The following is a 16,404-nucleotide window of genomic DNA, read 5'->3' on the forward strand; positions in this document are numbered from 1 at the left end:
GCGAAGCGCGCCCGCCCCGAAACAGCCCCGTCGCTGGCAGCCTCACCTGCCGCCGGCCCGGGGAGGGGGCGGCCGGGCGGGTCCGCTCTGGCCGGGCCGGCTCTCCCCCGGCCGCGGTGCGGCGGGGCGGGGCGGGGCGGGGGGCGGGCGCGGCGGCGGCGCTCGCTGATTGCAGGGCGGGCGCTGCCAGTCCGCCGCCTCCCCCGCGCCAGCCGCGTCCCCGCGCCGGAGCCGCACGGCCCAGCAGCGAGCGCCCAGCCCGGCCCGGCCCCGCCAGCCGCCCCCCATGGAGGAGCAGCCCCACCACCACCATCATCACCACCACTATTACTACTACGGGCACCACCACCACCACCCGCAGAGCGCCTACCTGCCGCCGCCCGACGGCCGAGCCCAGCCCAAGCCGCCGCTCCGCCACGAGCACAAGCACGGCGGCCCGCAGCACACGGAGGCGCCGAAGCGGAGACCAGGTTGGAGCGGGCAGCGGGACGGGGCCTGTGACCTTCGCGGGGCGGCGGTGGGGCCCCCCTCTCTTCCTCCTCCTCCGCCGCCGCCGCCGCCTCCCCCGGCCCGGCTCGAAGCTTCTCCGCCGCGCTGGGGCCGCTTCCTGTCCGCCATGTTGGGGCTGCGGAGCCGCGGGCCCGCCGGCACCGCCGCCCGCCGGCACGTGGGGCCGGGCCGCGCTGGGCCCGCCGGCCGGGCCCCGGGGGCACACGGGGGGCGCGGGGGGCGGCCGAGCCATTGATGAGCGCCAGGATCAATGAGTCAGAGCTGGCGGAGGGGCCCGGCCCGGCCCCGCCGGCGGCCGCGGGAGGCGGTGCGGCCCGGCCCGGCCCAGGGCGCTCGGCCGCCTCCTCCCCGCCGGGGCTGCGGCTCCCGGGCCGTGCCGAGCCGCTGCTGGCCGGGCGGCAGCGCCGCAGAGGCGGTGGCCGGTTAGCGGCGCGGGGGAGCCGAGCCCGGGCAGGGCCGGAGCCCCCGCCGCGCTGCTGAGGGGCTCCCCGGCTCCGGCAGTCCCTTTGGGGGGGTTTGTGCGGGGTCAGAGCGAGTGCGTGGCCGCCAGCCGGCCGGAGTGCCGCGTACATTTTTTTTTTTTTTTCTTCCCTTGAATTTTCCTTTTACATAACGAGGTGGGAGGGGGCCTGGCAGCAGCAGAGCGGGGTCGGCAGTGCCCCGTGTGCAGCCTGGGCATGCAGAGAGGGCCCTGATCGGACACACGCTAAAATAAGTTACCGAGCAAAAATAAGCTGAGAAGTCATTTCACTGTTTGCAGCGTGCCCAGGGTTTTAATATGTGCCTAGGCTGGCACCCCTCCCTTCTGAGCTCTCAGACGTTTCATGAGCTTGCCAGATCTTCTTCACCTGTTCTTACCATCCTGTTTTTTGTCCTCTCCCCTAAATTTTGGTTGCTGCGCCTCCGTGTCCAGGCCAAGGCCAGCTGTGCCAAATGTTGATTTGGAGAAAGGCAGCTGAGCTGTGAATGCTTGAGAATTGGAACTAGAAACTGCTGACACACTGACTTACTGAAATGGATTTTGTTCTTCATTTTATTCTTTCACTCCTCATCTGCAATGGTCTTATGACCACTCTTATTGTTTTGTTTCATTAACAAGTGGTGTCAGAAGTCTTGAGTCATACAAGGTCAGCTGTAACACTCTGTTCTTGAGAGGGCTTCCTCTTCAGGCTATTCTGAAATACTTAATTTTAGAGGATCCCACCATTCTAGTTCCCTCTGGGGTGAAGTATTTATGGTTAATTTTCTTAACGACATATTTGAAAGTTATAGTGGAAGTTGTGGTGGTTACAGATACTGGCATGTAGTAAAATCCTTTTTGATCCCCCTCGGCAAACTCCGTTGTGGAATTTCTGTAAAGATTCCTACAAGGATTCTTGTGTTCCCGACTTGCACACAACTTGAGCTGTTACATCTGCCAGACATCTGAGGCTCCAGGATGTGAGGGTAACAATGATTTTTAGTTACAGCAGTTAATTTCAACAACATCGGCAACAACAAAAACATTCTTCTTTCAAGCTGGAGTTTTGCCCGCTCCAGTTGTTGAGGGACTCCCTTTCTGTGCTGGTTCCTTGCCACCGTGGCTGCAGATGGAGCCTTAGGTGGGTCAGTGGTTGTGGGGGATGTGAGGCTTTCCAGCCTGGGGAAGGAGGACGGATGAGTCAGAGGAGCAGAGGAGGGATCCCTCTGCTCCTCTGCAGCTGGAGTGCATTTGTTGAGCAGGGCACCGTGTGCTCTCCCTGTCTCCCACTGGGGCTCCAGGGCTTCTCTTGGGGCTCTAGCCAGGGTCCTCGAAAGCAGCAGGCTTCTGGCCAGAGAGGTTTGAAAAGGGAAAAGCAAAGAAGTTAGAGTGGTTCAGTGTGGACTGTCCTGGCCTTCCAGCTCTGCTTGAATTGCAGTCCCAGAACCATAAGGCCTGGAAGTGAGCTTCAGAAGGAGAAAGGAAAACTGAGTCTACAGCACGATCTCATGCTTTAATGAGTTGGAGCCTTCAGCAAATACTTTATTTCTTGAGTCTCAGGCTCATACCAGCTCTCTTGGGAACTCTGAAATAGATTTTTTTCAGAGTGCAAGACACCCACTGCTGGTGGCAGCAGAAGGGTGCTTGCAGGGAGGCAGTTTTTCTCAGTTTTATCACCTTTTCAGGGCTGAGGAGCACATGTAGGGAGGTGCTGGTCGCTATCTTGAAATGCAGTGAGGAGATGTCACATTTTCTTCCCTCTGTCTTCCAACTGGACTTGCACATGTCCTTTTGGAAATAATTTTTTTCCCCCACCTCTTTGCTGAGATGGTGTTTGGGAGGAGGGTGGGAAGGAGGACTGCTGGTGTTGCAGGCCCAGGAGCTGATGGAGATGGTAGGAGTTGTCCCTTTTTCACATGCTATATCCTGATCTTGTCATAAAGGCAATGAATCCTGCTGTCTTGAAGCATCCTGGGAATTAATTTTTTCCTCTCTGTGACCTGGAAATAGTAGCTGATGAAATAGCTCTCTGACTTGCCAGTGATCTTCAGTACAGTATATTTTCCTGGCATAGTATGTGTATTTTCTTTTGCTTTGTTGTGTTATCTGTGTGTCACTCAGTTATGCACGGCTGGTCCTTCCTGCTTAACCCTTCTTGCTGTGTGTTCCAGCAAATAAATTTATGCAGCTTTACCTCAGAGACTAGATATTTTCCTATTTTAAAATGTCTGCATGAGGAAACTGGATATGTTTGGGGCTGACTGCAGCTTTCTGCAATGACAAGTCTAACATTTCACATTCTAATTCTTGCCTTTTGCTGTTTTTGGCTTCCCTCTAGGCTACGGAGAGCTAAATGGTAACGCAGGAGAACGAGAAGTGTCACTAAAGGGCCTGTGCTCTGATGAAGCCACCAGCCCAGGATCCAGGGTACCCAATGGCAGCCAACAGCTCGTAGATTCCAACGTCACCCCAAAGCAGACTGTGAAGGCCAGTGCTTTGGGGAAAGCTGGAATCAAAACCAAGAACTTCATTCAGAAAAATAGCATGGACAAAAAGAATGAGAAGTCCTACGAAAACAAACACAGAGAAAACCAGTCCTCAGACAAGCCAGAGGGAGTGTCTATTCCAAACGGCGTGGTGACCAATAATTCCAGCTACATCACAAATGGCTACGTAGGCAAAGGGGCCGACAACGATGGTAGTGGCTCCGAGAGTGGATATACTACACCTAAAAAAAGGAAAGGCAGGCGCAACAGTGCCAAGGGTTGTGAGAACTTGAATCTAGTACAGGACAAAATAATGCAGCAGGAGGTCAGCGCACCAACCTTGAAACAGGAACTTGACAGTTTCAAACCTGATTATAGTGAACAAAAGGGGAACCGAATTGAAAATACTAAGCCTGTTTGGAAATACGAGGCTGGGGCTGGTGGAGCGGGCCGGGGAAAGCCTGGGCTCGGGGATGTACCGAGGAAAAACTCGGATGCCAAACCTGGGATTAGCAGCAAGAAGTTTGATGACCGGCCCAAAGGGAAGCACGCATCCTCGACTACATCTAAAGAGGACTCATGGACCTTATTTAAACCACCCCCAGTTTTTCCAGTGGACAATAGCAGTGCTAAAATTGTTCCCAAAATTAGTTATGCAAGTAAAGTTAAAGAAAACCTCAACAAAGCAGCTCAAACCCCATCCACGTCATCCTCGTCATCTTCATCATCTGCTGGGGAAACTCAGGCCCAAACATCAAGTCGACTGTCCCAAGTCCCCATGTCTGCTATGAAATCTGTCACTTCTGCCAGCTTCTCCAACGGGCCGATCCTGGCGGGGAACGATGGAAGTGTGTATTCCCCAGGGGCCCAGCCACTGCTCTCCGCTGCTGCTAGTACTGTACCATCCACCTCCTCCGAGTCAGCACCCCAGGACGCGAGTACAACTTCGACAACCCTCGAACAAAAGAAATCTGGCCTTTTTATCTACCCTTCAAATATGCAAACTGTGCTCCTGGGGACAGCGCAAGTCGATTTCCCTTCGCAGACGAATCAGCAGAACCTGGGGGATATCTTCCAGAATCAGTGGGGCTTGTCTTTCATAAACGAGCCCAGTGCTGGACCTGAAACCATTGTGGGGAAATCTGCGGATAATCAGTTAATGGAAGTGACATTTCAAGGGGAATATCCTGCCACTTTGGTTTCACAGTGTGCTGAAATCATTCCCTCAGGAACTGAACAACCTGTGTTTCCTAAGGCTTATGAGCTGGATAAACGGACTAGCCCTCAAATTCTTAGTGCTATTCTTAAGCCTGGGACTGCTGTTGAGGGTGGTGTCTTAGCTTTGGAGTCGCATCACACAGGTGACCTACAAAAGGCAGACACCGGTAGCCAAGGTGCTTTAGTGTTTCTTTCAAAAGACTATGAAGTAGAGAATCCTCTGGCCTCTCCTACGAACAATTTGCTAGCCTCCGCCAAAGAACAGAGGTACCAGAGAGGCCTAGAAAGGAAAGATAGCTGGGGTTCTTTTGACCTGAGGGCTGCTATTCTATATCACACTAAAGGTAATGGCTTAACTTGCTGCCTAAAGGCATTCCTTTTTTTTTTTCAATTTTATTTTGTTTTTATAAGTGCAATATTATAACATGGTGTGTTCTTTCCAGCAGTTTTAATTGTTTTGAAAATTGCCCTTTTTTTGCTTGCATGTCCTCTCTGGCCATAACAGTCTGGGGAAGTTACTCAAAGAGTTGATTAATTAATGTGAAGAGGTGTTTGTTTCCCTGTTCCTGTGGACAAGCATGAGTGATGTTGATAGAGATGATACTTAGCAGGTCCTCATAAGCCACTCGGCATTGGAAGGAGTTAAATGTGTAGGTTCAGCTGCTCTGTTCCAGCTGTACCAGGTGAAATTCTGTCACTGTGAAGGCTTCATCGTCTGTACTCACACCTCTGCCACCAAAGTGTTGCAGCTTCTCCCCTGGGCAGATCAGACCATGAAATCATGCCTTTGAAGGAAGGAAAAATTATTCCTACTGCTGTAGGTGTGATTTGTTTTTTTAAGTGTGCCCCACACACACTTTTTCTCTGCCCTTGAGTATTATGGCAACAGCAAGACCAATCTTTTCTTATCAGCTCCTCTGTAAGCTGCAGATTGAATTCTCTGCTTGTCTTTGTAGGCCACATCTTTCAGATGATTTTATTGCTTTCATGGACTCCTTTGTAGTTCAGCTCCCTTTTTTTTCCTGTTTTTTTTTGAGATTGAAATGACTCAAACACGATACAGACACCTCAAAATGGGAACGAAGAGAGGGAAGCCTGTGGGATGGCTTTTTCTGCTTTAGCCTCAGCCCCAGAAGCTCTGAGGACTTGGGGCAGTTCTTGCCTTTTGGTGCTGGCTCAGTGTTAGCAAGAGCCTGGTTGTGTTCCCTTTTGTCACAGTGTTATTTACTCACTCTTGACCAACACAGGGGCAGTTCCTGTTTTTGACACCCTTCCCTCTCCCTGCACCTCTCTACCCTGAAGGGAACAAGGCAATCATGCTTTTTGTGGTTTTTATTCCACACGCATATAGGGATAATGTCTTGCTCCCCTCTGCAGAGGGTGTGTACTTGGCTTTTGGTATTTTGGCAAATTTGCTGTTTTCACCCTCTGCAAAGTTCTTAAATTACTGCTTCACAAACTCTGTTTAGCACAAACTCGAATGCCTTCCTGTAGTAATAACAAGCCCAGTCATTTAAAAATAATAACTCCAAATATTTTTTCCAGGTCATCTCCCTCTCAAGACGTTAACATTTCAAGCTCTAGTATTCTTGAGAACAGCGTTCATCAATTGATTTTATCTGGGTCCTCTCTCTTCTGCTCAGTTTATTCCAGCATTAAAGCAGGCTTTCTAGTCTCATTTTTTATATCTGCTTGCAGCTTAAATCCCAGTTTCTCACCAGAAAGCATAACATGGAAGAAAATCCTCGATGATATTTTTCTTAATTTTGCAAATATTCCCTAGATTTCTGTTGCCTCTCTGTTTTTGTCGGTGCGAACTTGTGGAAAAGCAATTGTTCTGCCAGCAAGACTCATCAGCTCTCCCATTCTCACTTGCTGTGAAAGGCAGGCCTCAGTGAAACAATAGGAACAACAGGAAAATAAAGAACACTCCCATCCCATGTCCTCTCAAGGAGGTGTTAACTTCAAAGCCTGGTTGCAGTTGAGCTCTTCTAAACACAGGAGTTAATTACATTTGTTGGCAAGAATGGCCACTTAAAGTGCCCGTTAAAATACTCTTCTGCTTTTCTTCTGCATGTGAATGGTCTTGCTCTGAGCATCCAGAGCAAACGCTCTCATGATGGCCTGGGGACACCCGATCCTTCCCCAGCACTCATCTCTGCTAATTTCTTTTTCATGCTATGTATGTGCCATCTTCAAGCTGTTACTTAGGGGTAAAAGATGATGAATGTTCCCAATCAGCATTGTCATTAATGCAGTGATGGGGTGCTCCAAACTGCTTGGGCTTGTCTTTTTTCCTATTTGGTGTTCAAGAGCTATTACAGCTTTACAAAGCAAGGGATCAGTCCAGGTCTTAGTACTTCTGTAATGATGATGGGTGTTGCATTTCCTGTCTTTGCAGTGAGTTGGGTTAAGGAATATATGGAGGAAAGATGCCTCCTGTCCTCTCTTCATGGCTGTGGTCATGCAGTCAGAGCTCACTGTGTGCTGTGAAATGCCTCAAACCCAGGCTGTGTTTGCAGGACAGCAGTGCCAGGGTTAATTCCCACACTATTCTCTCCGTTTATCTTGGGCTGTTTTCCTGAGGTCCAGCTCCAAGCCAGCCAATTCCTCTGCAGTAGGAAAAGAACGATTTCACTCAGTTCCTTTTCACAAGCTGCCTTTTCCTCCTTGCTCTGGAGCTTGTGGGTTTGCCTGGGTTGGTGTTGGGGCATTCCAGGCAGTCGGGTCCTCAGACTGTTTGGTTTTGGTTTTGAGAGTCAGGTGAACTTCTCCCTCTCAGATTGATCTGTTTGCTTGTGAGCAAAGTCTCAGTAGTTTGATCTTTGCATCTGCCCTGCCCTTGGGGTTATGAACACAAAGAGAAATGATCACAGGACAAGGGTGAGTGTGGAGCACTGTGGGGTCCTGGTGTGATTCCTACCCTGAGCTCCATGAGCAGTGTTTTAGTGCAAGGATGAAGCTCTGGGGGCTGCAGAGAGCAGTGAGCTGTGGTGTGAGTGGTTGCTATGCTTTGAATGTCACAAATGTGCACTCTTTTTTTGCTCTGTTTGTGCCTTTAACTGTGACCAGGTTGTGTGGATCCTCATCCTGGACTGTAAATTTCTCTGGGAAAGCCTCCAGCTTACTCAGTAGCTTTGTTCCAGAAAACTAGGCTTTCCTGTGCATGGTTTGCCCAGCAATTGCACAGGACATTATAAACTGTAATTGCTTCACAGCTTCCCTGTGGGAAGATGGGTAGAGGAGGTGGCACCCAGAGAGAACTGGCTCTGGTACAGTGCTCCTGTAACTCACCACAGGATCCCTGAGTGCTGGGGTGTGAGACTGGCTGACTGCAGAGCACAGTGAGGTCCTGCTGGAGGATTGCTGTGTTCCTTTGCCTGTACCCTGACTGCTTTTTGTCCAGAAGTCAGAGCACTGGGAACATTTAGGCAAGGATGATGATGCACTCTCTTGTTCTTGGAAGCTTTTCCTGTTGGTTTCCTTGTACCTCTGCTTCATGCCTTGCTTCTTTCTTTTTTTCCCCCTCAGTTTAAAGGCCAGAAAGACTCCCTTGGTCATCTGACTTGCCTGAGTGTAAAACACGATCCTTCACTGTGGCTGCTTTCATTGACAGCCCGTGCTGTGGATGACAGATCTGATTTACCAAGGGAGATCTGATTTAGCTCACCACTGGATGGGTGGGCCTGCTCTGGATGTGCTTGGAGACAGGGATTGCCTTCACAGGGGGGACTGGAAGAAAATGAGAGTGGTGCTCTCATTTCAAGTCATTTCCCCCTATCTAGGTTAGAAGTTGAACTTCTGCCTTGGTGTGGCATTGCCAAAATCCTTATCTTTTTGAGGTAAAACTGATTATTGCAGATATTTTGGTTGTTCAGATAAGAAGGCTGAGTGTATGTCAGCTTTACTTGCATCGAAACCAGCATCTTCTTACTGCTTTAGTCCTTCTTTTAAAGACAGCTGGATGAAGCACTTCATATCAGAATAATTGTCAGTGCTTTGGAGAATTTTGTCATGTTCAGGCAGTTGCAGTCTTCCAGGCCAGTCTGTCACTAACACTGAGCACTAGATGGCAAGCTTTGTGGTGGGAAGCTCAATAATTTGCTTGTCCTGAGCTAAAAAGCAAATAATTGAGGCCTCCAGCTCAGCTGCACAGCAGCAAAGACCACATGGGTGGATGAGAGGGAGCTGCAGGGTTTCCCTTGTTCTTGCCCCTGAATTTCTGCCTGTGCTGCTGCTTTGTTCCTTGTCAGCATCTCAGTTGCAGCAGCATCTCTGCTCGCGTGAAGAAGCAGGAGAGCAGCATGGAAAATAGAGCAAGGCAGCGTGGGCCAGCCAGGAGTGGCGTTTGTCAGAATGGTGAACTGGGTCAGAAGAAATAGCAGAGCTGTGAATTCAGCAATTTTCATCCTTTACATCAGGAAAGGGGGGGGGAAAAAGCCTTGGTTTCCCATCCCCCCCCATGGTGGGAAGGGGTTAGAGCTTGCTCTGTTGGTTATGGCCTTGTGGGGCAAAAGCTGATTTAATTCTCCTTCCAGTCCCTGCTCTTTCCAGTTGTCAGGATGAGTTCAGTGTATGCTGTACAGGCATGAGTCTCCACAGCATGGAATACTTATTCTTTGCTTTGTTCCCAGGGCAATCCCCATACTTAATCATTGTCCTGCAGATACAAACAGAAAAAAATCGAACAAGAATGGTCCCTTGTTGTTACTTTTTAGTGTTTTATTTTAGGGACAAGTTTGGGATTTATAAGGACAGTGAAATAGTAGCATGGCATTGTGCAGACACTTCTGTGAACAGGGACTGCCTCTGTAGCAAGGAAAAAGTGTGTAAAAGTGCCTTAGCAAGTTATTACAGAAACACTTATTTGCCCTCCAAGGTTATGTACCAGTCCTGCTGTAAAGTTTATTGACCTATGAGGAATCCCAGCACAATTCACCAGAGTGTGCCTTGGTCTGTTCCTGACATCAAAGCTTTCCTCCAGTGGCCCTTTGTTTCAGTGATAGTCCCCAGAAAAAATGGTTTAGGTGAATGTGGCTGGGACTGTCTGCCCCAGGCTGTTCCTCAACAAACCATCAGCTTGAGGGCTGTGGAGAGGCCAGCTAATTGTTAAAAAAATCCTGGAAAACATATTGGAAGGGGCATAGGAGGTGACCTAATTCTGCCCCTGGCTTGGGCAGGGCTGGCTTTGATGCTGGGTTGTGCAAGGGTTTGTTGATGGGTTTTCTCCCAGCTGGGTTGGAGTCCACTTGAGAAGAAGGTTTGCTGTTTCCCCAGCCACATGTCTGGTTTTTGGAGTGGTGGCTCCTGTTGGGCAGGTGTTTGGAAAGCACCAGTTTTGGGCAGTATCTGAGAGACTGAGCTCAGGTTGATGGTGAGAATGCCCCTTTTCTCATGCAGGGTGAGCAACTGTAGGAGTCCTTTGCTTAAACTCGCTCTGGAAGCTTTATCCAGGGAAAAGAGGCTCAAGGAAAGAGCTCTGAGCCCAAATAAGGGCTGAAAGGCTTGGGGCCTCTTGCATGCCCAGTTCTTGAGGGCTGTCTTTCCTTCTGCTTGGCTGGAGCCAGGCATTGAGCAGTGTGGCTCTGCTGAGCTGCCTGTCCACCAGGTCAGTCACCAAGTCACCCTGTGACAGTGACCATGGCATTTGTCACAGCACCTTTTGCCAGTCATAGGTGATCACAGCCTGGAACTGGCAGGAAAACTTTACTGTATTACCATATAAAGCAGAATAAATCATACAATTCCATTTTAAGATTGAAGAAATGCCTTTTTTTCCCTAGTTTTGTGTTGCAGTTAGCCTAAGACTTGTTTTCTTGTACTTAATCTGTGCTGTCCCCTGTCCCTGTGTGCCAGGTGGAGGGGAGGACCTTGCTCTGCTGATGGCAGGTGATATTTAGTAAGAGCTATTATTGCATTGTTTGCTGATGATCTTTGGTTTTGTAGCTTGCTCAGGCTGAGCATCTGCCAGCCACTGTATCCAGGTGTCTGGGATTTCCAGGACACTTTACACCACCCCCCCTTTCTGAAGGAGGAGAAGGGAAATGGAAGTCTGAAAAGGTTTTGTAGGTTTGTTAGGGGTTTTTTGAAACAGAGTTTTGTCAACTTAGTAGTTTTTTTGTGTGTTCTTTACAGTATCTCTATTTTATATCTGTTTATCTTATTGTCAGATACTCTTAATACAAGGAGTTCACATTCCTGTGGTGTCCAGAGCAGTTAAGGCACAAGACAACGTGATCTGTGCATGGGCATATAGTGGTGGGAGGTGCTTCAGCTCTGCCTTGTGTTTCGTGCTCAAAGGTTACTCTAATGTGCAGGAACCAACAACTCGAGAGTAGTTTTCTGTCCCCTGCCTTTGGGGAAAGCTGTTAAAATGGGAGATGTTCTTTAGCTGTTAGGAAATGATGCATCAAACTGCGCTGAATGGAAAACTCGCTCCACGGGAGGTAATTTTAGTAGCTGGTTCATTTTACTTCAGGGGAATCTGCATCTGGCAGATGAGGGAGGCAGTCCCTCGCCAGCCTGCTTCTGTCCCTGGGGTGTTAGAGGCTGGCTACTATTCCCAAAGCACTTAGGGCTCCCCAATAGAAGTGTAAAGTGTTGCTGTTACTATCCTGATGCAAAAATAACAGACCTCGTAAAATTTTGTCAGGGGGCCTTCCTTACAAAAGGCTTAATTGTGCAGGGAGGGCTGACAATATTTATTTGCATGCAATTTCCTGCCCCAGGGAGCTGGAGATTGTAGTGGACAAAAGACAGATGAAGGGTTGGAGAAGGGAGGCGATTGATGGAGGTGACACTTGGCACACATCGTGCTGAGGCTGTGGGTTTTGTAGGGCTTTTTCTCCTTCCTTTCCCATGCTGTTTAGTTTACTTACTGCCTTGTTTTGTGCTTTACTGCACATCCCATGTAGATAATCCCTTGCCATTCCCTTTTCCTAGCCCTTACTAAGGTCTTGTCACCCTTTCTGGCAGAAAAGTGATTTGAAAGTGATTCTTGCAGGTTGTGTTCCAGCTAATACTCATTTTCTGTAATTTTGTCTATTGAACTTGGGCACAGGATACAGTTAGTGTCTTAAAAATATTCTAGCTCTTGATAACAGCTCAAAGTAGTTATTTTGAATGGTTCTCTAAAGATGCATCTTTGGGGGATATTTTAAAGGAAAGAGCCTTCTGTTTCTCAGTGCTAATGAAAAGAGCATTTAACTTTGCTGTTATTTCTTAGGTAAGCAAAAGCATGTACATGTCCAGGGAGAACTGGGAAGGGTTTGTCTTTAACCTACAAATGTGTTGTGGAGGTAAACTGGGGGAGGAACTGCAGGCCAGGTGTGTGGAGCATCACACCTTGCTCCTGGACAGTGCTGGCAGCATCTCTGCAGATGTTCACACAGCAGCCCCAGCCCTTGCCTGGTGCTTCAGCACACGCATGCTGTGAACCATGTGCAGCTCACCGTGTCCAGCAGTTCTCATTTCACACTCACTAAGCATCAACTTGTAAAAATCATCTCTCCAGGCTCCTCATGTAGGCTGTAATGTGCAAAGCAGTGTTGGAGTCAAAGTAGTAAAGCCTGAAGTTAGATGGTGATATGTAGGACTGGTAAATAGTGGTGACATTTGTGATGCTCAGCTTGGCTCTCTGACCCTTAAGACTATGTTACAGCCATCCTCTTGCCTTTGATTGCTGGATTATTTCATGTCAAATTTGTGTAGTCCTGTGGGCTGGGGCTGTGCTGCTGGGTGGGAGGGGGTTGGCTCTGTTTGAAAGCCTTGGCACAATTGCCGCACTTGGAAAATTAAAGTGAGTTTGGAGTGGTCTCTAATGGCAGCATCAATCTGCATAGTAACAGTGCTCTCCTTTTGCCTCCACAGAAATGGAAGCGGTTTGGAATTTGCAGAAGCAAGGTAAGGATGTTGGAAGGAATAAATGAACTGAATTACTCTGTCTGTTGGGAGGGGGGATGAGTGAGAGTGGATTGTCTCTGTCTGGAGATGACTGGATTCAGTTCTTCAGCGCCTGCGGTTTGTAGTCTGGATTTATCTCTGTTTCAGATCGCTGAAAGTCAGGACAATAAGCTTTGCTATAATGGTGAGCTGCTTGGAGAGAAGCAGAGTCTCTAAAAGAGCAATAAACCCAGTGTCAAATTAGATTTAATGACTCTTCCTTATGTGTATAAAAATTGCTTTCTATTTCTGGTGTTGGATGTCACATCCAATAATAAGTTTTAAATTCTGGTGTATCCCCACAAGTCACCTGAGAAGAGGTTTTGTTTGGGAAGAGCCACATGTGGAGACCTGTTTGCTGCTGTGGGGAGCAGGCTCTGCCCTGGGGGAGCCAACCTGGCCCTGGGGTGGCTTGGCAGGAGGAGGGCATCCGAAGGAAAAGTCTGTTCACAGCCCAGCACCTTGTGTTTATTTTCAACCACAGGGCCTGAAATTAACTTGTCCAAAACTTAGAATTCTGCTTTCTTTCCAGATCCCAAAAGGATAATCACTTATGATGAAGCCATGGATCGCCCGGATCAATGAAGGTAGCAAGACAAGACTGCCTGTTCTAACCTTTCTGCAGCATTTGTGCTGTTCGTGGGGGACAAAAAGGCTTTTATGCTCCTTCTAAATCTTCAGTGCAGCAGAGGAACCATAACTAGAATCACAGGATAATATATACAAATATATATATAGTTATTTAAAAATGGCAACTGAAAGTAATTAGACTTCTTAAGGAATCTGAAAATTTATTTCAACGAGACTACACACGTGATTATTTAATCTCCGGTACTGAATAGATTTTTTTTTTTTTCATTTTTGTTTTGTTTTGTTTTTGTTTAAAGAGTGAATGCAAGTGATTAAGGAATACAGACTCAATTACAAGCCCGGTTTCAAAGTTCCTGCTGTCGTCTACATGGGCAACAGCAACCCACTGGAGAGGCATTTCCACTTGACAAGGTTTCTGTTTCATGTTCTGTGACTGTAGTGACACACTAATCACAGGGAAATCAGGATGATTCACCATCCTTCATCTCCCCTTTCCCTTCCACCTCCTCCTGTTTGGTTTCTTTTTTTTTTTTTATTTTTTTTTCTGATTTGTTTTCCATGGAATGCTGGAGAAACGCCTTGAAGTTTGCAGAGTTTCTTTTTTTTTTTCCAGAGAATTATAATCCGCATGTTTTGCCAGGAGTAAAGCAGCAATCCTATGCTGGTGATATTGTCTTAAAAGGATCATTCTGCTGAGGGAAAGATGGTAATACTGCAGTTCTAGGATGCATGGTGAAGTCACACAGTTGACCTGGCTCCTGTTACACGTTGGACTATTGCAACTGAAGAGTTATTTCATTTTAAAAGACAACATGGAAAAATAAGCAATCTGTTTAGGCATTTAATATGGAAAAAAACAAACAAAAAAAACCCCTCACTGTTCCCACAGGTTAATGCTATTGTATTACTGGGAGCAAGGAAAAAAAAAAAAAAAAAAGACAAAAAAAAGTATCTTCTGCTTTCAACTGTAGGTGCTTCATATTTGCTCTGTCTGTCTCCTAACACTAAATGTGCTGGATTTTTTTCCCATTTTCGTTGGAAAACTGAAGAGGAATTGAGTTCTGCTAACTTTCACCCTTCTCGAATTATTTTTTCTCTTAAAAAAATTTCTCAAAATAACAAAAAAATGAAAAAAGTTTTTAAAAAAAAGAAAAAAAATGGGAATTTGAATCCTTTTCAATTTGTCCATAGAACGCCAATGGCTGGGCTTCCTGCCCCTTGGAGATGCTCTTTTATATTTTAATGCAGTCTGTGTATTTCCGGGCTCTGCTTCTAATTATCTCTTAATAAAAATATATTTTATTACAAAAAAAAATGGAGGACTTAGGAATGAAAATAATAATTTTAAAAAAATAATAAAAAAATAATCCCAGGGAAAGGAAAGCAGTGGTAGGGAAGGCTGAGCAGAGTGCAGGTTCCAGCTGTGTAACCCCTCTGTCCCATTGCAGTTTGTGTAACATGTCCAAATCATCTGGGGGTCGGGTAGTTTTTCTGGGTTTTTTTAACAGGTGGAAAGTTCACAGGGTCCAGTGCAAGAGCGAGGAATTAATAAAGCAGAATGGGTTTGTTGACCAGCCCCAGCTCCCTATGTACCCAGAGCTCATCATGGGTGTCTGTGGCCTAATCCTGCCCATGGGTGTCCAAATCAGCAGCAGTTGGTGTCTCCTAAAATGAGACTGGACCCTCTGGGGCATTACATGGAATAGATAAACCCAAAACTTTGGAATACCCTTTGTCCATCAGGTTGCTGTCCAGTCACCAGAGGGTTCCACAGGGCTCTGTCCTCAGCCCATTTCTCTCCAACATCTCATTAACAACCTGAGTTCAGGACTCAGAGATACTAATTTTGCTGACACACTAAACTGGGAGGAACTGTTGACTCCCTCTAGGGCAGAGAGCTCTCAGAAATGAGAGATGGGCAATCAGCAACTGTATGAGGTTTACCAAGAGTGAGTGTTGGATTCTGCAGCCCTGGACAGGCTGGGAATGAGAGGCTGGAGAGCAGCACCTTGTAAAGGAGCTGGGGCTCCTGTTGGATCTGAGTCAGCAGTGCCCTGGCAGCCAGGAGGGTCAGCAATGTCCTGGTGGGCACCAGGCCCAGCATGACCTGTCCTGCTTTGCTCTGCACTGGTATAACCTCACCTCGAGGTCTTGGGCAGTTCTGGGCACCACAATGTGGGAAAGACCCCGTTAGAGAGCATCCCAAGGAGCCCGTGAGGATGGGGAAGGGTCTGGAGGGGAAGCCTGCTGAGATCACTTGGTTTGTTCAGCTGGAGGAGAGACCTCATTGTGGTCTTCAACATCCTCCCCCAGACCAGCAGAGGGGCAGGTACCAATCTCTTCACTCTCACAACCAGTGACAGGGAACAGCCTGAAGCTGAGTCAGGGGCTGGATAGCAGGAAAAGCTTCACCCACAGGGAGGTTGAGCACTGGAACACGCTCCCCTGGGAAGTGGTCACAGCACCAAACTTGTCTGAGGTCAGGAAGAGTTTGGGCAATGCTTTCAGGCACAGGGTGGGATTCTTGGGGTGTCCTGCACAGGGCCAGCAGTTGGACTCAATCCTGATGGGTCTCTTCCAACTCAGAATATTCTGTAATTCTATCGCTTTCTTTTCTTTTCTTTTTCTTTTTTTTTTTCTTTTTTTAATTAGGAGTATGTAGCATGTGGTTTTTTAAATTTGTTTTTATACTTTTAATAAGATTGTTCCTGAATGAGACGCTTGAATTCATGGTGGGACAATGAAACTGAATTCTGTACCTTGTGTAAGACGCTCGCTTTCTGCCACGCTTAAACATTTGACTATGGATTGCCTACTCCATTTGATGTATCCAAAGCTATATAGTATAATACTGAGTGTGATACTATATAGTCATCATGTATTGTATCAGTCCAGGTTCAGAAATGTGTGGTTGGCCAGTCGCAAATAGTTCTGTTTCACCTATAAACTGTACCACCTCTACAGGTGTGTGTAACTTTGAGATGTATAACATGTTTACAGATGTGCCCGACATCTAGTCCTCTGATGTTCCTATTTTTAATTCTCTTGAGTCTCCCAACTGCTTGCCAAAAGTTGGAATTGCTTCCAGCTCTGCTGCTGAAGAGCTGGAGTGTTCCTGAGCTTTAAAGTGTTGAACAAACTGGATGGTGGGGCTGGGAAAATGAAGGTGGAAGAAATGTTCTTTTTCCTTTATTATTA

General features: G+C 47.6%; 1 protein-coding gene across 3 annotated transcripts; it reads left to right on the forward strand.

Moving 5' to 3' along the window:
* The first annotated feature begins 253 nt into the window (after positions 1-253).
* Positions 254-15,785, forward strand: NUFIP2 (nuclear FMR1 interacting protein 2). Of its 3 annotated transcripts, none has more exons than XM_033078149.2 (5): positions 254-470; positions 3,309-5,018; positions 12,544-12,576; positions 13,148-13,202; positions 13,503-15,785. In XM_033078149.2, the coding sequence occupies exons 1-4, from the start codon at positions 287-289 to the stop codon at positions 13,198-13,200; spliced, it is 1,980 nt and encodes a 659-aa protein (XP_032934040.1). In that variant the 5' UTR covers positions 254-286; the 3' UTR covers positions 13,201-13,202; positions 13,503-15,785. The 3 variants fall into 3 exon arrangements, with proteins under 3 accessions (XP_032934040.1, XP_032934041.1, XP_032934039.1); XM_033078150.1 differs by having other exon boundaries at positions 13,820-15,785; XM_033078148.2 differs by having other exon boundaries at positions 13,148-15,785.
* The last annotated feature ends 619 nt before the right edge of the window (positions 15,786-16,404 follow it).

This window comes from Catharus ustulatus, chromosome 22 (genome assembly GCF_009819885.2).
Source record: "Catharus ustulatus isolate bCatUst1 chromosome 22, bCatUst1.pri.v2, whole genome shotgun sequence".
NCBI lineage: Eukaryota > Metazoa > Chordata > Aves > Passeriformes > Turdidae > Catharus > Catharus ustulatus.